Below are 27,432 nucleotides of genomic sequence, written 5' to 3' on the forward strand. Positions count from 1 at the left end.
ACTAGGTATGGGGCCAGATAGGTACTAGATCTATCAGGGTAATAGATGGGAATGGGGTTGGGGACAGGGTGAAAAAGTTGAAGGTATTAAGAAATGTAAGTTGATAGTTAATACAGTGTGGGGAATATAATCAACAATGTTGTAAAGATCATGTAAGGTGCCAGAGGGGCACTGGACTTATCGGGACGATCACGTCATAGACAGTGTAGATGCCTGACCAATGCACTATACACCTGAAGCTTTAGTAGAGTAATATCGAATGTCAACTACAACTAAATACATAAATATATATAGTCATGGGATGTGGAGTACAACATAGGGAAGATAGTCGATGGTACTGTAATAGCTATATAAGATTTCAGAGGGCAGTAGCTTGGGAGGTGGGTTATCACTTCACGAGAGGTTTAAATATCTACTACTTTGCTTTGTACACCTAAAACTAAAAAAATATATAAAGAAATAAAAATAAATACATAAAAGGCATCCAAATTGGAAAAGAAGAAGTAAAACTGTCACTATTTGCAGAGGACATGACACTATATATATAGAAAACCCTAAAGACTCCACTAAAAATTGTTAGAATTACTAAATGAATAAGTAAAATAGCAGGATACAAAATTAATATACAGAAAACTGTCACATTTCTATATACTAATAGGGAGAAATTAAGAAAATAATCCCTTGGAACAAGACAAACAAATGAAGAAACAAAAACTCATAGAAACAGACAATAGTTTAGTGGTTACCAGAGGGTGGGGGGAGGAAGGTGATAGATGAGGGTAAGGGGGATCCAATATATGGTGATGGAAGGAGAACTGTCTCTGGGTGGTGAACTCTCAATGTGACATATAGATGATGTTATTACAGAATTGTACGCCTGAAAACAATTTAACTTTACTAACAACTGTCACCCCAATAAACTTTAATTAAAAAAAAATAATAATCCCATTTACAACTGCTTCAGAAAAAATAAAATACCTACCGTGTTTCCCCGAAAATAAGACCCAGCCAGACCATCAACTCTAGTGCGTCTTTTGGAGCAAAAATTAATATAAGACTCGGTCTTATTTTAATATAAGACCGGGTATAATATGATACATAATTAATACAATACAATATAATATGATTAACATATGATATAATATAATATAATACAATACAATATAATATCAAGTCTTATAATAATTTTTGCTCCAAAAGACACATTAGAGCTGGTGGTCCAGCTAGGTCTTACTTTCAGTGAAACACCGTACGAATAAATTCAATGAAGGAGATGAAAAACCTATGCTCTGAAAACTATAAGACACTGAAGAAAAAAATTAAAAAGGACACAAATAAATGGAAGGATATACCGTGCTCATGGATTGGAAGGACTAATATTGTTAAAATGTCCATACTATTCAAAGCAATCTACAGATTCAATGTAATCCCTATCAAAATACCATAACATTCTTTTCAGAACTAGAAAAAGTAATCCTAAAATTTACATGGAACCATGAAAGATCACATATAGGCAAAGCAATCTTTAGAAAGAACAAAGTTGGAGGCATTAGGCTCTGTGATCTCAAACTATCCTACAAAGCTATAATAATCAAAACAGTATGGTACTGGCATAAAAACAGACCCATAGATCACTGAACAGAGAGCCCAGAAATAAACCCTCATTTATGTGGTCAAAGGAGGCAAGAATATACAGTGGAGAAATGACATCTCTTCAATAAGTGGTGGTGGGGAAAATGGACAGATATATGCAAAGAAAAAAAAAAAGAAATAAAACAGTAAATTAAAGGCTTAAATGTAAGACTTGTAACCACAAAACTCATAGAAGAAAACACAGGTAGTAAACCCTTTGACATCAATAGTATCTTTTGGATATGTCCCCTCAAGCAGGGAAACAAAAGCAAAAATGAACAAATGAGATTACATCAAACTAAAACGCTTTTGCACAGTGAAGGAAATCATTAACAAAATGAAAAGACTCAAATATGTGGTGATGGAAAGAGAACTGACTCTGGGTGGTGAATACACAATGTGATATATAGATAATGTATTACAGAACTGTACACCTGAAATCTATGTTACTTTGCTAACAATTGTCACCCCAATTAACTTTAAAAATTAAAAAAAATTTTAAAAATTTAACTAAAAAATTTTTTTTAAAAAAGTAAAAGACTACCTACTGCAACATATACTAACATAGGGGGGAATATACTAACAAAGGAGGGGCTAATACCCAAAATACATAAGGAACTCATATAACAAAGAAATAAACAATCCGATCAAAAACTGGGCAGAGGACACGGAGAGACATTTCTCCAGAGGACATACAGATGGCCAACAGACATATGATAAGATGCTCAACGTCACTAATCATCAGGGAAATGCAAATCAAAACTCCAATGAGGTATCGCCACACCTGTCAGAATGGCTACTATCAAAAAGTCAACAAATAACAAATGTTGTTGAGGATGTGTAGAAAAGGCAACCCTAGTGCCCTGTATGTAGGTGGGAGTGTAAATTGGTGTAGCCACTATGGAAAACAGTGTGTAGAGTCCTCAAAACACTAAGAATAGAGCTGCCATATGAACCAGCAATTCTACTTTTGGATTATTTATCTGAAGAAAACGAAAACACTAATTTGAAAAGATACGAGTATATTCTCTTCACACTGCTTTCTTTTTCTTCACACATTTATTCATTCTCTACACTCACTAGAAAGTAAGCTTAAGCAGAATGGACACTTTTTCTGTTTTAATCACTGTTATATAACCCCCAAATTCTAAAATGACACTTGGTATCCTCAAGATATTCATAACTTCTTTCTTGAATGGTTTATGAAGTAGATCTAAATATATTACCATGGTAATATTAGGTTAAATTAAAATTATACAGAAAAATAAGTTATAGAATAATCACTCAGCAAGATCTTGTTTGTAGAACCTAACCATCTATGTATATGTTGGAAAAGATATGGAAAGATACTTGACAAAACTGTTACCCATCAGTATTTTTCTGGGCATTGGGATTGAAAAGGTGGGTGGAGACTAGGACAATGATTTTCACTGTATATTCACTTTTAAATTATTTTTCTGTTGTCTCATTTTTCCCCCAAAATAATTTCACTTTTGGAATTCAGATGATAAAGAATAAAAAAAACGCATGTATTAACTATTGTCGTGAAGCCATTTTTAGCAACAAAAACAACGGGTTGCTTACTATGAGGCAGACTCTGTTCTAAGTATTTTTAATGCATCATTTCATGTAAATACATAAGAATCCCATGAGGTAATTGTTATAAGTATGTCCACTTTATAAATGAGGCAAATGAGGGTCAGAGAGGTTGAAAAATGTGTCCAGGTCATGTAGCTAAAAATAGCATATAAAACATGTGAAATTCATGGTATGTATTAGTATTTCTCCTCCTCGATTACAGCAGGTGGAAGCGAGAGTGGGAACCATCATGCGCTCACCTTGCAGGCCTAGGTGACCCGGATGTAGTGCGCATAGTGCTCTCCACTCGAGGACTCGCCACTTCAGGAGGCTGAGGAGGAATGAGGGTTTTCCGAACTGCCATTCTGAAAGAGACAAGAGGCAAACCTGGAAAACAGCAGTCTCAAAGCCCTAAAAAGATAAGTATGAGACACATATTTGCTAGGCATAGCTATTGCAAAAAAAAGCACTAAACTGAATTTTTAAATTAATTTGTAATATTTAAAATTTTATCAAAGCAATATAGGCATGTTATTTAAGAAGTCAAATAGTACTAAAAGCCTTTCAACAAAATACAGCAGGTCCCTTCCCTATCCCTCCCCACTTCGTGCCCAGAGCTCTCCAGAAAGCCATCACTGTAACTCTTTTAGTTGCTTTTACTAGCATGCCACATCTCCTTTTCACTTAAAATTTAAATCCATATTAAATGTCTACAGTCATTATAACGCCTATGTATTTATATTGACCCGAGCAAGTTCCTGGAAGCCAAGTGAAAAAGGCTGATCTAGGTAATTAGTGACCAACTCTGCCATGCGGTAGAGAGACCATGTATGGCTCAGACTGAGAACTGATCATTGGGCTCAGCAATGTGGAAGTCATGAGCGACCATGACATGTTAGTGCAGGCAGAGTGGTGAGAGCGAAAGTTAGATGAGATTAGGTATGAGAGAGAATTGCTAGAACCAGAATACATCATTTTGCAATGCCCAATAACAAAGGGACCCAGATACTGATCTTCAAGACAGGTAACAGCTCCAAAAGGGTGACCACCAGACACCCTGTCTCCTGGTAAAAGACTAAACCATAGACTTATGAAGTAGTCTTGACAAAACAAAAATTTAAAAACTGAATTTAATCAAGCCTTCAGAGTCAAGTAACAACTAGAGAAAATGGGGAGGAGAGAAGAACAAGTAACACTACCCTATAAGGTTAGTGGTTTGAATTGTGTTCCCTAAAAAGATACATCTCAGTCCTAATCCCTGGCACGTGTGAATATAATAAACAGTCTTTGCGAATGTAATTAAGTTAAGGATCTTGAGCTGAGATCACTCTAGATTCAGGGAAGGCCCTAAATCCAATGACTGCAGTTATAACAGAAAGGAGAGGGAGACCTGAGAAGGGAAAGCCACGTGAACATGAAAGCGGACTGGAGTGAGAAGTCCACAGGCAGGGAATGCAGAGGACTGCCAGCAGCCTCAGCAGCTGAGAGACAGGTACAGGATGGCATGCAGAAGACAGCATTCTGACAGCATTCTGATAGCATTCTGATAGCATGCAGAAGAAGCGACCCTGCAAACACCTCGAATGCAGACTTCTAGCCATCAGAATCCTGAGCATAAATTTCCGTTGTTCTTAGCCACTAAGTTTGTGGTGATTTGTTACAGCAGTTCTAGGAAACTAGTACAAGGTGGATACAATCAACAAAATCCAGGGGAGGGCCGGCCGGGTGGCTCAGGTGTTTAGAGCTCCGTGCTCCTAACTCCGAAGGCTGCCGGTTCGATTCCCACATGGGCCAGTGGGCTCTCAACCACAAGGTTGCCAGTTCGATTCCTCCAGTCCCTCAAGGGATGGTGGGCTCCACCCCCTGCAACTAAGATTGAACACGGCACCTTGAGCTGAGCTGCCGCTGAGCTCCCAGATGGCTCAGTTGGTTGGAGCACGTCCTCTCAATCACAAGGTTGCCGGTTCGACTCCCACAAGGGATGGTGGGCTCTGCCCCCTGCAACTAGAAAACGGCAACTGGACCTGGAGCTGAGCTGCGCCCTCCACAACTAAGACTGGAAGGACAACAACTTGAAGCTGAACGGTGCCCTCCACAACTAAGATTGAAAGGACAACAACTTGACTTGGGAAAAAAGGCCTGGAAGTACACACTGTTCCCCAATAAAGTCCTGTTCCCCTTCCCCAATAAAATCTTTAAAAAAAAAAAAAAAAAATGCAGGGGAGAGAGGGAGGGACTCCACAGGACAAAAGACAAAGTTTCTTCAACAAATAAATTCCAAGGAAAAAAGATGGAGGAAACCTATGTATTAGAAGAGTCTTAAGAGACATATCAACTAATCATAACGTGTGCACCGCATCAGAATACTAATTCAAGTAAATATAAACCAAAACAAAACTTGTGATATTTGAGATCAGTGGATATTTAAACAATAACTAGATATTTGATATTAAGGAGTCATTGTATTTTTTTAATATGTTATCTCTCAACAGACATGCTAAAAAATATAAAAATGAAACGATGTGCTGTTTGAATTTGCTTCAAAATAATATGGTGGCAAGGGGTGGGTGGGAATAAAGATAAAATTGGCCATGAGCTGTTACGTTGATAACAGAAGCTGGATAATGGGTACAAATTCATATGTTCAAAATTTGATTATGTTTAAACTTTTCCATAAGAAATAAACAGAAAAGAAAGATCAACTCCATTACCCACTCCCCAAAAGCAAAAATAAACAAAACAACCTAATGAGATACAGCAGTATAAACACTGAATGACTCAACTTTAAAAAAGTGCCAATAACAAGAGCGGGTAATAATGAATGCAATGATCCCCACAGCTGGCAAGGGTGTAAACGGGTATGAGCACCTGGAAAAACGACTGGCACGATGTACCAGAGCTGAACATAAGCACAGCCTACAACTGGATTAGACCACTCATACCCAGCATGAGCGGTGGCATCTGGCACAACTGGGCCTACTCACCCATCTGTGGTGGGTTTCTTCCGCAGTATACTTGGCCGGGGCGATGAGCCCTGGGCTGGAGCGCTGCTGCTAGCACTCTGGCTGTGGGTCTGCACCACCGTGGTTGCGGCTGGGGCAGCACTGAATGGACTGCTAATGGGGTTGGCTACAATTGTGGCTCCATCTGCCAGGACCACTGCTGGAGGACAGGGAGGGGCAGGGAGAACAGTGAAGAGAGGGAAACGAAAGAAACACTACTAAAATGTCACATAACAAATAAAAAGCAATCAGATCACCAGAATCAGAGCATATATGCTATGACTGTCCAATTTCAAGAAGATAAGGGATAGGAGTCTTTTGGTATGTAATCAATAACCATTTTTCTTTGCTCTATGATCATCACTCCTAATAAATGAGGTAAGATACATAAAGTACACAGTATACTTCAAGAAATGTTCTCCCAGTTTTCGTAAAACACAACTGCCTCTCAATCCCTAAAAGTGGTATGAACAATTCAGTCAATCTTAATTTTACAGCTTTACATACAGCTTAAAAAAATCTTAAATGGAATGAGAATATTACTATTATAAGGTGAATTTGCTCTCTCAACTAAGAGTCCTTTACAGAATGCAGTTCTCACCACGTGTAAATGGCTACTAGGTTGTTTATGTATTTCTAATGCTTACAATGACCCTGACAGGAAAGTTCTAAGCAACTCCTGTTCCAACGAGGAAATGAAAGCCTGGAGAAATTACCTGAGACAACAAAGCCAGCAAGCGGCAGATCAGGATTTAAACCCAATATATCTCTTTTCTTCACACCAACTTCCACGCAGAAAGTAAAATTACCTGACGTCTTTCCTTCGGGTGGAGGCTGCTGAGTACCTACTGCTGCGGGCTGAAGTCCCTGTGTGCTGAGTGGGGTTGCTGAGTGAATTCCCTGTGTGCCAATGGGTGCTGGCTGCATGCCTGGTGTCCCAATGGGGGCTGGCTGGATCCCCTGGGTACTGATGGGCGCAGGCTGGATCCCCTGGATATGTCGAGCATGAGATGCATCCACTGTCATCAACTGCATGGGGTTTAGGTGGACTGTAGATGCCACCCCAACACCAGTCTGAGCTGTTATGGCAGAGTTTGGAGCCTGAGCTGAAACTAAAAACAATGCAAAAAGTGACTACAAGAGTGTTAGCTCTGATTAGACACAGTCCACATAGGAGAAAAGCACTAAAATGAAAATAGAACTGTTCTACTGTACAAGATATAAACCCTCGGTTAAAAACAAAAAAGCACTATACAAAACTACATATCAAGGCTTTTTTCTCCTTTTCGCTTCCTATCAAGTTGCTATGACCTTTCTACAGATTACTAAAAATAGCATTAAAACAAGAAAAAAGCAATCACCTACTAAATTCCAAATGTGAGCCATGCAATTGTGCTAAATAATTAATATAAAACTTCTGAAATACACTCATGGCTCCCAGGTCAAGAATCTTTGTTTTACTTGATAGAACCACTATCATAGACAGACACTTCTGAAATATAAGTCATGAATTTTAAATTCCATATATCCCCTGAAGAGACAGTACGAGCAAGTTTTCTTGTTTCTGTCAAGCAAACACATCATCTATGTGCATATCACGCGCGCACACAGTAGTACTCAACCATACAAAAGGAAATCTTGTTACTTGCAACATAATGGACCTTGAGGGTACCGTGCTAAATGAACTAAAGACAGAGAAAGACAAATACTGTATGATCTCATTTATATTGGAATCTCAGTAAAAAAAAAACAACAAACCAAGCTCACAGATGCAGAGAACAGACTGCTTGTTGCTAGAGGTGGGGCGTTTGGGGGTAGGGGATGAGTAAAATGGCTAAAGGGGGTCTAAGGGTACAAATTTCCAGTTATAAAATAAATAAGTCAAGGGGGTGTAATGTACAGCATGGTGACTATAGTTAATCATAGTGAACTGCTTATTTAAAAGTTGCTATGAGAGATCTTAAAAGTTCTCACTTCACAAGAAAAAAATTATTTTAACTATATGTGGTGATGGATGCTCTAGACTTATGTGGTGAGCATTTTGCAATAAAGACAGATATCAAATTATTATGTTGTACACCTGAAACTGATATGTCAATTATACCTCAATTTAAAAAAGATATAAATGAAAAAGTTTTATAAACCATATAAGATCAATTTTTATTTTGAAGGAGAAAAGTAGAGTGAAAAGTTAGTACATGCAAATTTATACTCACTGCTATATTGCAATTTCCCCCTTGATAAATAAGTAAATAGTCCCAGAGCATTAGTTTCCTCCTGAGAAGTGTACTTCTGTTCAATAATAGTTTTTGGTAGCTTGTCTGTTGTAGACCATGCAGTCTAGTCACCATTCCATGCCTTTTCAAGATCCAATCTTGAAAGGACTACATCCTCACTCACACTGTGCTCCAGCCCAAACCGAACCACTCTGTTCCAAAAACACATTCTATGCTAATACTTGATTCACAGACAGAAATGTGCTTTTCTCTGATCCCACCACAGCTCTGTCCTGTCCATTCTAAGAGATGCTTTCCAAATGCTACTTCCTTTAGGAAAATCACTCCTGACCTCCAACCTTACCCTGTCATGTAGAAATAACCTCTCTTACCTCAGAAGGAGAAAGGCTTTCTTTGCTCAAGCCTCTCTTCTGGGACTTATTATTCTGTCTACTATAATATCTCTTCATGTCTTACTTCCATACTAGACTCTAAGCTTGTTGAAAGCAAGATATGTTTAACAGTCAACTTTAATAATAGAGCCTGGTATAGGACCTTACATACAGTAGGGTGTCAATAAATATTTGTGGAATTAATAAATGCAGGAATGAATAAATGAATACATAAAATGGAAAACACCTCTGAAACAAGTGAAATTTTGGGAACAATTTGAGAGAGATCAATCACTTATAAACTGTAGATTACATATATTCATAATTACATATTCATATCTATATTTAACTAATAAATAATGGGTCAAGATTCCACCTTTATAAGCAACCAGAGACCATGAACAATTAGTCTAATCTGTCACGATCTATGTATTAGAGTAATCCCATATTTGGCAAGATTGGAGCCTACTATATAAAAATTTTTCTGTCCTCTTCCTGATTTGAAAAACATCTGTTTTGGAATTATTTGAAATGAGCCACTGAATCTATAATGCTTGAAACAGGACATTGTAAGCTGGTTCATAAATCATTCCTTCAGTTGTATTCATCCATACATGGGTTCATATGTCTGACAAAGAATGTATTACCTCTCATCTGCACCAACAATGGTGCAGATATTGGTACTGGAAAAAGTAAGTTTTGCTGACTGTACCATTCGTTTTTCTGTGTTAGGATCCATCAGTGCTATTGTCGTGGTGAAAGACACTTGGAAGAATGTAGAAAACCAGGTGATTGGCAGGATCCCCAACACTTCTGATAGTGCTGGTATAATGGATTTTTACAAATGTTTATAGAAAATGACTGGGCTAGCTCAGGAGACACTCTGCATATTCTTTTCAGTTGGCTAGCATTCAGAGAAATAAATCCTGGTCATGAGTCACCTTCTCTAGAAAGGCAAATTGACTGCACTGTTACTGAAGTTTCAATTGGTCAAGGTAGTTGAAGGAACATGAAAGTAAGAGCTGTCACTGATAACAACTTAAGGATTTAGAGCAAAAAGTGTAATACCTTTGGTGACAATCAATTACACACTTTTATCTCTATAAGATTGTCAATAAGGAACACTGCTAGGAATTTCCTTTAAAAAGATGGTATTAACGTATATCAAAACATGGCAGAATATTCAGAACAATTCAGCTATTTTCCCACATTAGAGGTAAAAATTAAAAATAAAACTTGGAGAAAGTTTTGCAAAAAAAAAAAACCCAAAACAAACAACAAACAGAGATAAAAGAACCTGTTTTCAAAGCTATTTAAATACTTTCCAGTGTTTCAAAGTTTTAGACCAGCACTCTGTAAATAGAAGCCACACATGTAATTTAAAATTTTCCTGTAGCAACATTAGTAAAGTAAAAAGAAACAGGCCAAATTGATTTTAATGATGTATTTTGTTTAATCCATATATCCAAAATATTATCATTTCAAAATATAATCACTATAAATGTTTTAAATAACATCTTTTACATTCTCTTTCCATGCTATGTCTTCAAAATTCAGGGTATATTTTACTCTTAAAGCGTGGCTCAATTTAGATACTAAATTTTTATCACAAAAATTATATTTGTATTTTGATTCCATAAAATCTACACTTTGATAAAGTAGTTCCACACCACTAAGTTGTTTCAAACATATGTGAAGTTTCTCTAATTTTAAGTAAAACAAAAAAATTCAGTTCTTCATTTGCACCGGGTCCCTCTTCAGTCCTCAATAGTGACACGTGGCCTGGGCTGCAGCCCTAACCGGCACAGTGGAGGGCAGTGTCCACTAGCTGAACAATCTGTCTTTCTCATGCCTACAGTGAGGTGAGGGTTCCACAGGAAAGTATGACACAAATGCTGAGGGGCTTAAGGATCATTCTTCCTGGATTTTCAAAAAGAATACTATTTACAAGAATGGTGAGTGTTCAGCATAAGTGAATTAACATGAAAAACAACACAAAGTTCATAAAATAGAAGCCCTGTGAGAGTACAGCTTTACTTATTTTAACTGTATTACAATTTTAAGGTATAATAAAAATTGTTAACATAATTATCCTCACAGTGGGATAAAATCATGCTAATGTCACTAATAATACTAACCTTTTTATGAACAAAGAGATGGTGATTTAACACCGTAAAGCTTCAGATTTTAGCTTTATGTAAATTTGAAAATAGAAGCTGCAGTAATTAAATCCGCACTAGGAATATTCACTGTTCAGTTTTTATCTCATTGCTACAAAAATTAAAATTCTAAAAGTCATCTTAACAGGGGGGCTCATACCTGGATACTGTCGGATGGTGGACACTGAGCTGGTGATTGGGGTGTACGTGTGAGCAGCCAGTGGGTATGCAGAAGGTGGGTACGTTGGCAAAAAGTACTGGAACTGAACTGGAACAGATGGTCTATAGATAGAACACAAATAATTTGAACCAAAATGGTCTATTTTCTTCTTTATCTTCAAATGATCCTATCCCCCAGATCCTCTTCAGACTCTTAACTGCCACACTAACATTTCCCAAATTGTGTCCCAATTAGATGAAAGGATACAGATAGACAGACTAAGATTTTAAAATAAATACTATAAATACTATATCATTAAATGTAAAACACATATGGGATAATAATTACTAAAACTGATTCAAAAAAACCTCAGCAATCAAAGGTCTTCTCTGCTCAATTCCACTTGAAAGACTCTAAGCTCTGATTATTTTTACTGGCAAATTTTATCAAACAGATAATCCCAAGCTTATACAAGCTGATTCAGAGGCCAGAAAAATAAGAAAAGTAATCTAATTTATTTTTTGAGCTTAACTGGACAGGAAGTGTACGAAAAAAATTATAAACATATCTCTCTGTATTGACACAAAAATCCCTAGATGAAATTGAATCAAGTACTATATGTAAAATTAAACACATCTTGATAAAATAAGGTTTATTATAAAAAGATAGGAATAATTCAATCAGAATTTCTATTAATGTTTTAGATATTAAACAAGTAAAAAAAATCATTTGAAACTTTGCAAAAGCTAAACAAAAAATATTTAATAGCTCTCAACACTTACTCATGACATGAATACCTAAGAAAACAGGATTATTACCCCAAAATCTATCATGAAATTTCAGAAGAATTCCCACTCAGGTCAGGAATAAAACAAGGATGCTCACTCTCTCTCCTCTATTCAACATCATATTGGAAGCTCTAGCCAACAAGATAAACAAAGGTATACAAAGCAGAAATGAAAAAACTCCCTCATCCCTCAAAAAGCTGTCCTTATTTGTAGATGAAATAAACATCTACAGAGGAAATCCAAAAGAATCTACAAACTTTTAGAGTTAACAGTCATGTTCAGAAAGATGGATGGACACACAATCAACATATTAAAACCTGTAAGCATTCCTATCACCATAATAGTTAAACAAGATCATTTAAAAATGACCAAATTCTGAACTTACTTTATGTGCACCTACCAGGTTCTCACTGAGGGAGAAGGGAGATACAAACATGAAATGGGGGAGCTAATGGGACTGAACTTGAGGAGTAAGTACATTCTAAGGAGTTTATAAAATGTTACATGCTCCCTACCTCTGCCTGCTGAAAGGGCCTAGAAGAATTGACAATCCAGTAACAATGAACAAAGCCAATGCCTACATCTTGGTTTCTAAATGATGAAAAGGAACCAAGACTTCTTGGAGAAATGGCAGATTCCAAAGCTCAGACAAAGTTCAGGAGGAGCTTGGAGAATCTTGTTGTGGTAGGAAGGTCTAGAATGACCAAGACATGGCAAAACCACAGGAACTTGTCTGAAGGGGTTCCCAAGGACCAGCCCAAAGACAATCGGAGCATCAAAATAGATGACAATAATGGATTTATTATAATAATGAATAAAACCAAATCCGTGAGCCTGTGCCGATTCTAAAAAATAAAATACACAACGAAATAAGTAAGTGGGGACAGATAAATTTCGTTATATCAGAATGCCAACTGATACAGAAGAAATTACGGTTTAGAAAAAGTCACTACTTTTGCAAACATCATATTGCAACCATTGGTTCAGCCAAGAATAATCAATAGGCACTAAAATTACTGAGTGAAAGCTTATTGGGGAACAGTATATTTACAGTCTCAAAGTATTTCCACACAGATCACTTGTTTACAAAGAAGAAAAATAACCCTTTATACAAGAATCTGGCAAACATTACCTTCACTAAGTCATTAATGCTGACATAATTAACAATGGGACAGAGGGGTAGCAGGAGCTCTCTGATGTAATAGCAGTGAGAAGGACGTATCACCTAGATGGTATTAACTCCAAAAATACATAACCTGAATCTATGAGAAAATAATCTGACAAGCCCAAATTGAAGAATATTCTATAAAAACAACTGGTCTATCTATACTCTTAAAAAATGTCAATGTATGAAAGAGAATGGAAAGCTAAAAAATCGTTTCAGGGATAACTGTACTGCGCTTAACAAAGTATCTGTTCTTTGGAGATGAAAATTGAAGTACTTTGGGATAAAGGGTAGCGATGCTGCAACTGTTACTCTCAAAATAAACACAGAAGCACACAAATAAAAAAATGGTACTAGGAGAACATCCATCAAAAGAAGAATTTTCACAAAATTAAAAGAGAAATAACACAATATATTATTTTCAGGAAGAAATTTGAAAATAAGCAAATATATGCCATATTTGTGGGACATTTTGTTTTACTGAAAATTCAGAACGATTTATGACATCATGGAGCAATGTAACTGGCATATTCCCTCCTACCTGTTGTCACTGCGGGTTTCCATGGCCACAGGATTTGGAGAGGCCCGATGTCCTGAAATGGGAATGAGGCTACTCCTCTCCGCGGGGTAGTCAGGCTGGATCCGAGGAGAAGTGTGTGTGATCTGCTGAGGCACCACCTTAGCTACAAAAAGCAAAACCCACTTACATCACCACTCATGTGCTTTTACTGGCATGCCAAATCATTCTTGGCCAACAATAACCTTACCAATGTAAATCATAAGAAGTAGTCTGGATTTTTAGTTTTCATCAAAATAAAAAATGAAAGATAAGGTTCAACTGAATTGCTCCAATCCAATGATCCACTAATAGTTTCACACTGTTATATGTCAAAACAGGGTTAAAATTAATACTTTAACAAAACTATCAGCAACCAGCCCCTATTCCCCTGACCTGGTTTCTTTTGAGATCCTTTTTTTTTGAGACCCTTTTTTTAAAAGGAGAAAACTTTTTACTTAAAAAAAGAAAAAAAAAATCAACAAAAATATGTATACAGAAATGACAAAGACCTTAGATTCTATTCCATAATTAGTTGGATCCATAACTACTTAGTAACATGTAGCTAATTAGTAATTAGTAGATCCTTTTAGTTTCCAAGTCTCAGTTCCACATCTCTGAAGCCTTCTCTAAGTAATGACTTAATTTTGAATCTCCTGATTTTGTACAATACTTCATAGCAAAATCAAAATGACCACAGAATTTTCAAATTTACCATGAGGCTCAAAATTTGCTTTCCTCTACTATTTGCCATCAAATTTTGTTCAGAAGGTATTGCTCAACTGGGCTGTACTTTATAGTTCTTACAGACCTGTGAGTTAACTCTACGCCTGGGAATTTGGAAAGAAAAGTGTGATCTCAGAGATATAGAGAGACAGCTTCCATCCGTGTAAAGACCCAAGTTACACCAGTGACAGGCAAATAACCACTAGAGACTAGGATGCCACCACGTTACCCAAAGTGCAGCACATGAAACACCAACCGTAAGCAGCACAAACCCACCACGATGCCTGGCTATTTCCTGAGGGAGGCAGCCGGAGAAGTTTCTGCAGGATGATAGCTGAGATGCCCAATGTGACCACTGATGATGGCATCTATTGGCTAATGCAGAAGGAAGCTGGCATGACACGTTTTCCATCAGTAGTGAGTGTTGAGTTAAAAGCAATTATGCCTAGTTTTTTCACTGTGCCCATTAAAAGCAGGACAAAATAATACTTCTAATAGGAACGCAGCTGTCATTTGGCAGGGCAACTAACCAGTGCTTGCTAACCACACACGTACCCAAGAGTTTGTATCAAATTTGTATCTTTACTTTTTCAAAGTAAAAAAGCCATATTCTCAATTATTTAAAATAAATAAAACCTAAGAAAAAATGTAAAGCAGAAATCCCACGTTGGCCACAATGCTAACACCCAAGATAATTCGTTTCTGAATCCTGTGACTGTCTGATTTTGCTTTTTCTAATTCTAAGACCACTGTCATATGTGGGCCAAAATATGGAGAAAATAAGGATGGGGAGAAGGTATAAAATGGCAGATTAGGTAAACGCTATGCCTGCTGCCTCCCAGGATCATACCAAAATTACAACTAAATTACCGAACAATCAACCTCAGGAATCATCTGAAGTCTACCTGAACAGAATCCCTATAATTAAGGATCTAAAGAAAAAGGGCACATCGAGACTGGTAAGAGGGGCTGAGATGCAAAATGGGCTAACCCCAAACCCACAGGTAGTGGGTAAGCACCTGGCGGGAGGGAAGGGACACCAGCTCATACCGGGCTCCCCAGCCACTGGGTCCTGTGCCAGGAAGAGGAGTTTCCATAACACCTGACAGTGAAAACAGCGAGGACTCTGTCTGCCCATCCCAGTGAGACAGAAGGCGGCTGGAAACCACCCAGACGCCGTCATAAAGGGCCTGCACACAGACTCACTCGCTTGCAACCATTCACCTGGTTTCCGGTGGAGGGGCAGCCACTCGAGAGGCACTGGACACATCTGAAGAAGGACTGAGTTTTGTGGCTACAGGGTGAGGACTGGAGGAACAAGCCATTGTCCTTATGGGGAGCCTGCCTCATGTGTAGCATAGAGGAGGGCTCCATCTTTTCATGTTGAACCCTCCCGAAGCAGCCAAATCTGAGACCACATTGGTCTGGTAAAATCTGTGTGTGCATACCACCTTGGTGACACCTTGGGTGCCTCCCCCCGCCCAGCTGTAAGGGTATTGCCGGGGACACTCAGGCTCCTGGACTGTTGGCCCTTCCCCACATGCTGCCCAAGTCTTCTACAGCAGCAGATAGCCCCTGGTTGCCAGGGGAAATTTTGGTGATGGGCAGTGTGCCACAACGCACCCTGCAGCCTCTCTTGGGCTGCTCTTGGGGACCTGCAGGCCTGAGGCAAGGGGTGGCAGGCTAAGGTGTTCTCAGGGTGTTTTGCAAAATGTTCATGAGCCCAGCACTAATGCAAGAACCGAAACTGCATTAATTTTGTAAAAACCACTGCCCACACCCTGTAACTTCCTGGAACCCAACCCCGCCCACCTAGTACTGCATTACTGGGACACTCTCAATTTAAGGTCAACCAGCCTGGCCAGCACACCTAAAGAGGCTTTTTCAAAACCGGAGACATACAGGCAGGTGGCAAAAGGCCTAGTGAGCCCTGGGCCTTTTGCTAAGCTGCCAAAGGCCCAACTGGTGGTAGCTGGCCTCAGTTCACAATGTGCGGTTCCCACGTAGGCCTATTTCAGCCTTGCCTATTACTAGCCTGTGGCTATCTGGTAGGAGCTGCACAGCTCAATGTGGTTGGCTGCTGCCTCACATGCTCCCAGGTCCAGCACAGGCAGCAGCCAACCACGTATAGCTGCGTAGCTGCTACCAGATAGCTACAGGCAGGTAAGAGGCAAGGCTGAAATAGGTCTACGTGGGAACCCCTCCCAAGAGACACCAGAAACCAGAGCACTACCTGGTTAGCCCCACAAGCAACACACCCAAAGTGTGGTCTTAACAGGCACAAGAACTCACAGTGGTGAATCCCTCTCCAAGGGCTCAGCCCACACACAATAGCTCATACACTGTGGGCGCAGCCAGTCCTCACAGTTAGTCAGTCTGGGAGTCAATCCCACCCACTGATACACCAAAAGCAATCAAGGATCAACTACAATAGGAGAACACACACAAGGGACACTCCCAGAACATTCGCACAGGAAAACAGGGAGACTGCACCACTGGAACACACAGGACACATACTACATAAGTCCAGCCGGCAAAGACTGAGAGACATAGCAGAACTACCTAATACCTAGGAGTAAACACAGAGTGGCAGCCAGAATGAGGAAACAAAGACATATGTCCCAAATAAAAGACCAGAAGAAAACTCCAGAAATAGAACTAAACAAAATGGAGGCAACCAACCTACAAGTGACAGTTTAAAACACTGGTTGTTTGAGGAAATCAGTGAGACCTTCAACAAAGAGATAACAAGCATAAAGAAGGACAAAGAAATCATAAAAAAGAACCAGTCAGAAATAAAAACTACAATACCTGAAATGAGGATACATGAGAAGAAATCAACAGATTATATAAAGCAGAGAATGGAATCAGAGATTTAGAAGACCAGTAGAATAAACCACCCAACTGGAATAAAAGGAAAAATGAATAAAAAACACAACAACAGCCGAAGACAGTATAAGGGACCTTTGGGACAACATAAAGCGTAACAGCATTCACGTCACAGAAGTACCAGAAGGAGAAGAGAGGGCGCAAGGGATTGAAAACCTATTTGAAGAAATAATGACTGAAAACTTCCACAACCTGGTGAGGGAAACAGACAAGTAAGCCCAGGAAGTTCAGAGAGTCTGAAACAAGATGAAACCAAACAGGCCCACAAAAAGAAACATAGTAATTAAAATGGCAAACATTAAAGACAAAGAGAATCCTAAAAGCAGCAAGAGAAAGACAACTAATTACTTACTAGGGAGCTCCCATAAGACTATCAGCTGATTTCTCAACAGAAACTTTGCAGTCCAGAAGGAAGTGGCAGGAAATATTCAAAAGTGATGAAAAACAAGGGCCTACAACCAAGACTACTGTACCCAGCAAAGCTATCATTTAAAACTGAAGGACAGATAAAGAGCTTTCCAGACAAGAAAAAGCTAAAGGAATTCATTACCACCAAGCCAGTATTACAAGAAATGTGAAAAGGACTCCAATTAAAGAACAAGGGGAAGAACAAACAAAACAAGATCAAAAATATGAATAATAAAAGGACACCAACTATATACCTATCAATAATTACTTTAAAATGTAAATGGATTAAACATTCCAATCAAAAGACACAGAGTAGCTGAATGAATAATTAAAAGACCCATGCATATGCTGTCTAAAAGAGACCCAACTCAGAGCAAAAGACTCAACAGACTGAAAGTAAAAGGATGGAAAAAGATATTTCATGCAAATGGAAATGAGAAAAAAAGCTGAAATAGCAATACTTCATCACACAAAATAAACTTTAAAACAAAGACTATACTAAGAGATAAGGAAGGACATTACATAATGATAAAGGGATCAATCCAACAAGAGGACATAACTCTAGTAAACATCTAGGCACCCATCATAGGAGCACTTAAATATATGTAACAAATATTTACCGACATAAAGGCAGAGATGAAGAGTACCGTGTTTTCCTGAAAATAAGATCTAGCTGGACCATCAGCTCTAATGCATCTTCTGGACCAAAAATTAATATAAGACCCAGTCTTATTTTACTATAATATAAGGCCGGGTCTTATATAATGTTAATGTAATGTAATGTAATTAATATAATACCAGGTCTTATATTAATTTTTGCTCCAAAAGACACATTAGAGCTGATGGTCCGGCTAGGTCTTATTTTCGGGGAAACATGGTAACACCATCATAGTAGGGGACTTGAACACCCCATTGACAATAATAGACAGATCCTCCAGACAGAAAATCAACACAGAAATAACGGCCTTAAATGACACACTAGACCAAATGGATTTAATAGGTATTTTTAGAGTATTTCACCCCAAAGCAACAGAATATACAACTGACAATTAAGTTTGCGAACTCATCCTAGAAAAAGTGCTACATATCTCATTGCTGAGTATCACTATGGTCACCTTTGAAGTACTCCCCTTGAGAAGCTATGCGCCGACGCGAGTGCCTATTCCACCCTTGAAAGCAATTCTGGAACTCTTTTTCTGGAATGGCCATCAGAGCTGTCGTCATATTACCCTTGGTGTCCTGAATGTCATCAAAATGTCTTCCTTTCAATATTTCCTTTATCTTTGGGTAAAGAAAGAAGTCATTGGGGGCCAGATCAGGTGAGTAAGGAGAGTGTTTCAATACAGTTATTTGTTTACTGGCTAAAAACTCCCTCACAGATAGTGCTGTGTGAGCTGGTGCATTGTCGTGATGCAACAGCCATGAATGGTTGGCAAAAAGTTCAGGTCATTTTCGTCTTTTTCACGCAGGCTTTTCATCACTTCCAAATAGTAAAGTTGGTTAACTGTTTGTCCAGTTTGTACAAATTCATAATGAATAATCCCTCTGATTTCAAAATGGTTAGCAACATAGTTTTGACTCTTGATTTGGACTGATGGAACTTAGTTGGTCACGGGGAATTGGCTGACTTCTACTATGCGCTGTGTTGCTTTGTTTTAGGGTTGTATTGGTACACCCATGTTACATCACCAGTGATTTCATGATACAAAACATCATCTTGCCGGTCAAAAAGGACTTGGCAAACTTCAACTCTTCCTCACTTTTGTTCATCGGTGAGCTCCTCTGGGAGCATTTTTTGCACACACCTTTCTCATGCCAAGATTTTCTGTTAAGATTTTCCTAACTGCTTCTCTATCAATGTTTAGTTGGTATACAATGCTTCTCACAGTTAACCAACAATTCTGACACACAATTCAATGAATTTTTTCAATGTTTTTTATCAGTTCTGCTCGATACTGGCTGCCATGACCTCTCTTCATCAGTGATGCGTTCTCTCCCCTTTAAAAAACGTTTAATCCATTTGTACACTGTTGTCTTCTTCATGGCATTATCCCCAGAAACTTAGTGTGACGTGATTTCACTTCCACTTTTGCCAAGTTTAAGAGGAATTTTAACGTTTTTCGTTTCTCAAATTCAAGCTCAGACATTCTCACAACAGCACACAAAAACACACAATAATGAATGCCACTCAGCAAGACATTGCCACGTCGACATGAACACAGCTGTGAGACACTGATACACCAAGGTTATGAAACCTTACTAAGCTGTTTGTACAGTGCTGCCAATGTAAGCGCACGGTGGCAGGTTTGTGGCTTGTCAAACTTCGTACATTGTTTTCAAGTGCATATGGAACATTTTCCAAGACAGACCACATGCTAGGACACAAAACAAGTCTAAATAAATTTATGAAGATTGAATTCAAATCAGAAATCTTCTCCAACCACAGTGGTATGAAACTAAAAATTACAAGGAAAAAAAACCTGAAAAACACATACACATGAAGAATAAACAACATGCTACTAAATAATGAATTGGTCAACAATGAGATCAAGGAAGAAATCAAAAGATTCCTTGAGACAAACGAAAATGAAAACACAACAACCCTAAATCTATGGGACACAATGAAAGCAGTCCTAAGCTGGAAATTCACAGGACTATAGGCCTAACTAAGGAAAGAAAAATCTCAAATCAATGTTCTTTTTTGATACCTAAGGGAACTAGACAAAGAGCAGCAGAATAAGCCCAAAGTGAGTGCAAGAAAGGAAATAACAGAGACCGGAAATAAACAAAATTGAGACCAAAAAAACAATACAAAAGATCAATAAAACCAAGAGCTGGTTTTTTTGAAAAGATAAACAAAACTGTCAAACCTTTAACCAGACTCATCAAGAAAAAGAGGATCCAAATAAATAAAATTAGAAATGGAAGAGACGTGACAAATTTGACACCACAAAAATACAAAAAATGTAAGAAAATACTACAAGCAACTATATACCAAGAAATCAGGCAATCTTGAACAAATGGATACATTCCTAGAAGCATACAATCTTCCAAGGCTGAATCAAGAAGAAACAGAAAATGTGAACAGACTGGTTACAACTAATGAAATCAAACCAGTAATCAATAAGCTCCCAGCAAACAGAAGTCCTGAACCAGATGGCTTCAGAGGTGAATTTTACCAAACATTCAAAGAAAGAATTAACTCCTATTCTCTTCAAACAATTTTAAAAAGTCCAAGAGGAGGGAAGGATCCCAAGCTAACTTTGAGGCCATTACCTGATTCCAAAACCAGACAGACATTACAAAAAAAGAAAAAATATAGGCTGATATCCCCAATAAATAGAGATTGCAAAAATCTGCAACAAAATATCAGCAAACTGAATTCAGCAATACAGTAAAAAGACCACACATCACGATTAAGTGGTATTCATTCCTGGTATGCAAGGTTAGTTCAATATCCACAAATCAATTAGCATGATACACTACATTGGCAAAATAAAAACTAAAAATCGTATGGTCATGTCAATAGATGCAGAAACAGCATTTGAGAAAATCCAGCATCCATTCATGATAATAACTTTCAGTAAAATGGAAATAGAGGGAAACATAGTAGAGGCCATAGAAGACAAACCCACAGCTAACATCACACTCAACGGAAAAAAGCTGAAAGCATTCTCTTTAAGATCAGGAACAATAAAAGGATATACTCTTTCACCACTTTTATTCAACATAATACTGAAAGTCCTAGCCACAGCAATCAGACAAGAAAAAGAAACAAAAGGCATCCAAATAGGAAAGGAGGAAGTAAAACTGTTATTATTTGCAGATAACACACTATATATAGAGGATCCTAAAGATTCCACCAAAAACCTGTAAGAACTGATAATTTAGTGAAGTAGGATACAAAATTAATATTCAGAAATCAGTTGCATTTTTATACCACAATAACAAACTATCAGAAAGAGAAATTAAGAAGACAATGCCATTTACAATTGTATAAAAAAAATACTTATGAATAAATTTAACCAAGGAAGTAAAAGACTTGTACTCAGAAAATAAAAGAAATTGAAGAGAGAAATTAAAGAAGATACAAAGAAATGGGAACACAAACCACGCTCACGGACAGGAAGAATATAATTAAAACATCCATACTACCCAAAGCAATATATAGATTCACTGCAATCCCTATCAAAGTACCAATGGCATTTTTCACAGAATTATAACAAATAATCCTAAAATTTATATGGAATCATAAAAGACCCTGAATAGTGACTGCAAGCCTGAGAAAAGAAAAACAAAGCTGGATATCATGCTACCTGATATCAAATTCTACCGTGTTTCCCTGAAAATAAGACCTAGCCAGACCATCAGTTCTAACGCGTCTTCTGGAGCAAAAATTAATATAAGACCGGGTCTTATATAACATAAGACCGGGTCTTATGCTAAAATAAGATTGAACACGGCACCTTGAGCTGAGCTGCCACTGAGCTCCAGGAAGCTCAGTTGGTTGTAGCATGTCCTCTCAACCACAAGGTTGCCGGTTCGACTCCCGCAAGGGATGGTGGGCTCCGCCCCCCGCAACTAAGATTGAACACGGCACCTTGTGCTGAACTGCCACTGAGCTCCTGGATGGCTCAGTTGGGTGTAGCATGTCCTCTCAACCACCAGGTTGCCGGTTCAACTCCCACAAGGGATGGTGGGCTGCACCCCCTGCAACTAACAACAATAGTAACTGGAACTGGGGCTGAGTTGCGCTCTCCACAACTAAGATTGAAAGGACAATAAATTGACTTGGAAAAGTCCCAGAAGTACACTGTTCCCCAATAAAGTCCTTCCCCGATAGGGACGTTCCCCTATCCCCATAAAAAAAAAAAAAATCTTAAAACCACAATGAGATACCACCTTACTCTGTTAGAATGGCTATCATTGATAAATGAAAAACCAACAATTGTTGGTGAGGATGTGGATAAAAGGGAAGCTTCGTGCACTGTTGGTGGGATTGCAGATTGGGGCAATCTATGGAAAACAGTGTGGAGGTTCCACAAAAAATGAAAAATAGAACTATGTTATGACCCAGAGTATAATTTCACTCTTGGGTATTTATCCAAAGAAATCCAAAACACTAATTTGAAAAAATATATGCACCCCTATGATTACTGTCACGTTATTCACGATAGCCACGATATGGAAGCAACAGAAATGCCCATTCATAGATGATTAGATAAAGAAACTGAGGTACATTTATACAATGGAATCTTTATTGTGCTATAAAAAAGAACGAAATCTTACCATCTGCAGCCAAATGGATGGACAAGGGGGCATTATGCTAAGTGAAATAAGTCAGACTGAGCAAGACAAATACCGTATGATTTCACTTATATGTGAAATCTAAAGAACGAACAACAAAACAGAAATACTCAGATGCAGAGAACAAATAGACGGCTGCTAGATGGGAGGGGCGTATATGATAAAGGTGAAGGGATTAGGAAGTACAAAGTGGTACTTACAAAATAGCCACAGGGATGCGAACACAATATGGGGAATATAGCCAATAATGTAAAAACTATGTATCCTGTCAGATGGGTACTACTTATTGAGGGGGATCACTTCACAAATTATAAAAATGCCTAACCACTGTGTTGTACACCTGAAGCTAATATAAACTAATACTGAATGTCAACTATCGTTACAAATAAATATACAGTCATGGGATATAAAGTACAGCATAGGGAATAGTCAGTGATGTTATAATAGCTATGTAGTGTCAGATGGGTAGTAGACTTGTTGGAGTTATCACTTTGTGAGGGTGTAAATGTCTAATTATGTTGTTTTGTACACCAAGAACTAATTTAAAAAAAGGAAAATAAGGATGGTATTCTATTGGATATAAGTGTTCATTCAATGCGAAAACCCACTGGTCATCGTTTATCAGGTTTTTCCCTCTCATCCAACAAGCTCTTATCAGCAACAATGGCTGAATTCAATATTTAATCTCATCTGGAGAAATCAAGTGTCACTTGGAAAAAGCCACTTAAGTGATTTTATCTCCTATACCTGAACTTGAAAATCTGTGCTCAGGTTTCCCTTCTCAACATTATTATGTCACAAAGAAGTATAAAACTAGAGCATAAATCTGATGGACCTTACATGAATCACATTAAGTGGCAGATGTTAAATTTGTTTGGACACTTATGTCAAATAATTTTCATACCTAGAATTTGGTAAATGGTTAAAATTCAAAGATAAATGAGCTGGGGAGATATAGAATAGAGTAATACAGTAACTTAGGACAAGTAAAAAGTTGGTAGTTTTAGCCAAATGAATGAAGATATTAACTTCCACAGTGGAAGTCAGTGGAAAATACAGTGACATTAACAAGAACTAATCCCAAAATAATTTTTCAGAAAGGGTTCAAGATGAAATCAGGGAACCCCTTTAAGGTACACTGCCCCCTCTTTACTGGTCTGAGTTTTCATTATAGCTGCAGATTCCCTAGTGGGATTCTCAACTGCAAAAATCTAAACAAGAAATTATACACTGGGCCATAAGATAGTTCTATTTTTCATTTTTTGTGGAACCTCCACACTGTTTTCCATAGATTGCCCCAATCTGCAATCCCACCAACAGTGCACGAAGCTTCCCTTTTATCCACATCCTCACCAACAATTGTTGGTTTTTTATTTATCGATGATAGCCATTCTAACAGGAGTGAGGTGGTATCTCATTGTGGTTTTAAGATTTTTTTTTTTTATTGGGGAAGGGGAACAGGACTTTATTGGGGAACAGTGTGATGACATTGTCATGTACAGCCAGAAATCGGTTTGAAATGACTATATGGAACAATCAATGATCTTTTTCAACAAAGTGCATTACTGTGAAACCCACACAAATATATAAGAAACTTCTTTCTGTGTAAGTGAAATTAAATTCAGACGAATCTGAGAGAAGTTTGGTGACTAGTGGCAGTGAGCAGTCATATGAGAAAGACCAAGCAACAGTGTTTTCTCTGCTAAAAGTCTTCTGTGGGGCTTAGGACCAGTTTAAGGGCTGGCATGGCCCAGGTACCTAGATGAGGAATAAGGGTGTCCTGGGTCCAATCATTATTCTGGACAAGTGTCCTCAAAGTTTGCTGAGGGCTGTGAAGCTGCAGCCTGCCTCGCTCTTTAAAGAAGGAAGTAGGGAGAGACCACCACACGGCTGGAACACAGAGGTAGGGAAGCCACCCACACTTCTGTGTCTGGTCACCAGATTCTGATGGTTCAGTATGTTGAGAATCATTTCACAAAAAGCAGTCTTACTTCTAAGAGTAGAGTATGTTAAAAAATATGGCAGCCATCCCAGATCTTTGGGAGTGGAGAACAGGATGATGACATGTTCATCATTACAGAACCAAGGCAAAAGGAACCCTGGAAACTGAAATCTGTGGCTTATAGATTAAAGAGAGCAATGTTCTGCCTCATAGGTCCCAATCTCTGTTTTGGGAATTGTGACAATGATGTATCAGCCCCTAGGATAGGCGTTGGCAACGGTGAGACAAATCCTGCCTGATGCCTGTTTCTCAGGCCTGTGAGGCACAGGTGCACACTTTTAAATGGTTGGGAGGGGGGAGGGGAAATCAAAGTATTTCGTGATACATAAAAATTATATGCAATTCAAATTTCTGTGTCCATCAAGTATTCCTGACACATAGCCACACCCACTTGTTACTGTACTGTCTGCCGATGAGTAGTTGCCACACAGAAAGGAGGCCTACAAATCCATTTACTATCTGGCCCTATAGAAAATGTGTGCCAGTCCCTGCTCTTGATGACTGAAGTTGGGCTGTCAGAAACTTTTTAAAGATTTTTTATATTCAAAGTATACACACATTTAAAAGGGAGACAAAGCATAGAAGAAATTTTAGGATGATTATGAAGTATCCTCAGGCAGCACTCAGACGAAAACCCAGGGTAATCAACTCGAGGTTTAGCATTCTTCCCATTGTTTCATCACCCAGAGATTTTTCCTGAACAATCTATGAGTGTACAAGAGCTCTTCAATCCAGATCTTTGCTTCTTTCTTGCTTTTCCTGTTGTTCTTATCTATGTCAGTAAATTTACTTCTTTAAAAGGTACACATAAAAGAGATAAAGTTTGATAAATGAGGAAGTCAAAAGTAGAGTTAAAGTTTACTTTGAGCTCTCAAAGATTACTATCTTCTCTTTCCCCTACCATCAATGTCAAATCTACATGACAAATATTTTTAAAAGTTACATTCAGTGTTGCTTTGAAAATAAACAATAAAAAAATCACTGCTAGCCATCTGTATGAAGAGCTAGTCAGAAGGGCTGAAAAATTCCTTTTAAGATTCCGTCTGAAGGCTGCACAACACTTACCGACTGGGATGTTTGAGGTGGTCACAGCGGTAGCATGGGATGAATGTGAGGGCATTGTCATGGTAACAATTGTACTTGTGGGAGCTTGTGTGTGTGACACAGATCCTGAAAGGGAAGAAAAAAGGAAAATTTTCAACAATGGCCTCTCTGAACACATCACAGATTCTTAAAAACCTGAGAAAAGCTCTTGGGAAAAGTTAAAAGAATTTTTGTAGCCTATTCTTTTTCTCTGACTGAAGCTGAGAAAAAATTAACTCACCACTTACGTTTCATTCTTCCCTGGCAAGCAAGCACAGAGCTGCCGACTTACCAGCTGTAGTTGCTGAAGAAATGGTGTTGGTTGCCAAAATAGGTGCTACTGTTGCTGCAGCCACTGGTGTGCCAGTACTGAAGATAGTTTTCTGTAGAGGTGAAGAGGAATCACACAGTACAGAATTATAAACAAGACCATTTCCCACTCAAACCAGGTTAAAAGCAATCACTGCCTTCAGTGTTGCAGGTGCTCGGCACATTGGCACAGTTCTGGTTTTAACCCAGAGTACACAGGTGGTGTTCACCTCTATTTTTACCTGAGCCATGGTATGAAGCTGCTGTTTTGGCGTCCCCAACGCAGGGTGAGATGGCAGTGTGATTCTCGTCGTTACATCCCGGGCCTGGGCAGGACGCTGAATACTAATTGCTGCAGATGGTGGATGCTGGATAGACAAAGTCGGCCGACTGAAAAGCCAGAAAGGACATTATGATTTATAAGATGTCTCCAGACGCAATGCAGGCAGTCAAGGCCGTTTACTATCTAGTGCTAGATTACATAGTTGTATTTTTTCATAGGTTTGTGAAGTCCACAGTTGAACCAATGAAGCAAATGGCCCATTGAGTTTCTCTCAGAACTGCCATGAGCTTCATGTTAAGAGGTATCAATATGTACCACGAACTAAATAAATGAATCCTTATCATTCTCAGTACCCTCCAAAGAGTTAATCAGTGTTCTACGCGAATCCAGAGTAAGCAGTACTGTAATGAACACTCTTCACTCTGTGGACAAAGCTGAAGATAGACACCAAGGTTCTCACCGTTCTGAGGGAAGATTACAGACAACCTCGATTAACAGCAGCTTAACTTATGACCCTTGAAGTACCGACCTGCCCCCACCGCAATTTTATATCATTTCTCACCAACTGATAAAAAGTTAGTTATGGCTGCCTAATGATTGAAAGGGATATCAACACAGATAGCCTATTAATTCAACTGGCAACGAGCTACTGAACTGCAACAATAGCAAGAACACCTGACAGTGTAACAAAGTTGGCATCTCATGTTGGGGTGTGGGGGGAACTATTTAATAAATTATGCTGCGAAGATTGTATAGCTATTTGGAAAAAGTAAATTT

At 38.4% G+C, this 27,432-nt stretch overlaps 1 protein-coding gene across 4 annotated transcripts in view; it reads right to left on the minus strand.

Moving 5' to 3' along the window:
• Positions 1-27,432, minus strand: part of SAP130 (Sin3A associated protein 130) — a 90,003-nt gene that overhangs the window by 39,349 nt on the left and 23,222 nt on the right. For 2 of the 4 annotated variants that reach the window (XM_033102313.1, XM_033102315.1), the window contains exons 8-15: positions 26,615-26,762; positions 26,356-26,446; positions 26,046-26,150; positions 13,634-13,775; positions 11,140-11,261; positions 7,022-7,324; positions 6,195-6,372; positions 3,471-3,575 (exon numbers count right to left, since the gene is read on the minus strand). In XM_033102313.1, the coding sequence (XP_032958204.1) occupies positions 3,471-3,575; positions 6,195-6,372; positions 7,022-7,324; positions 11,140-11,261; positions 13,634-13,775; positions 26,046-26,150; positions 26,356-26,446; positions 26,615-26,762 (1,194 nt within the window). The remainder of the gene's footprint in view (positions 1-3,470; positions 3,576-6,194; positions 6,373-7,021; positions 7,325-11,139; positions 11,262-13,633; positions 13,776-26,045; positions 26,151-26,355; positions 26,447-26,614; positions 26,763-27,432) is intronic. The other 2 variants (XM_033102316.1, XM_033102314.1) reach the window with 1 other exon arrangement.

This window comes from Rhinolophus ferrumequinum, unplaced genomic scaffold, assembly GCF_004115265.2.
Source record: "Rhinolophus ferrumequinum isolate MPI-CBG mRhiFer1 unplaced genomic scaffold, mRhiFer1_v1.p scaffold_84_arrow_ctg1, whole genome shotgun sequence".
Classification (NCBI taxonomy): Eukaryota; Metazoa; Chordata; class Mammalia; order Chiroptera; family Rhinolophidae; genus Rhinolophus; species Rhinolophus ferrumequinum.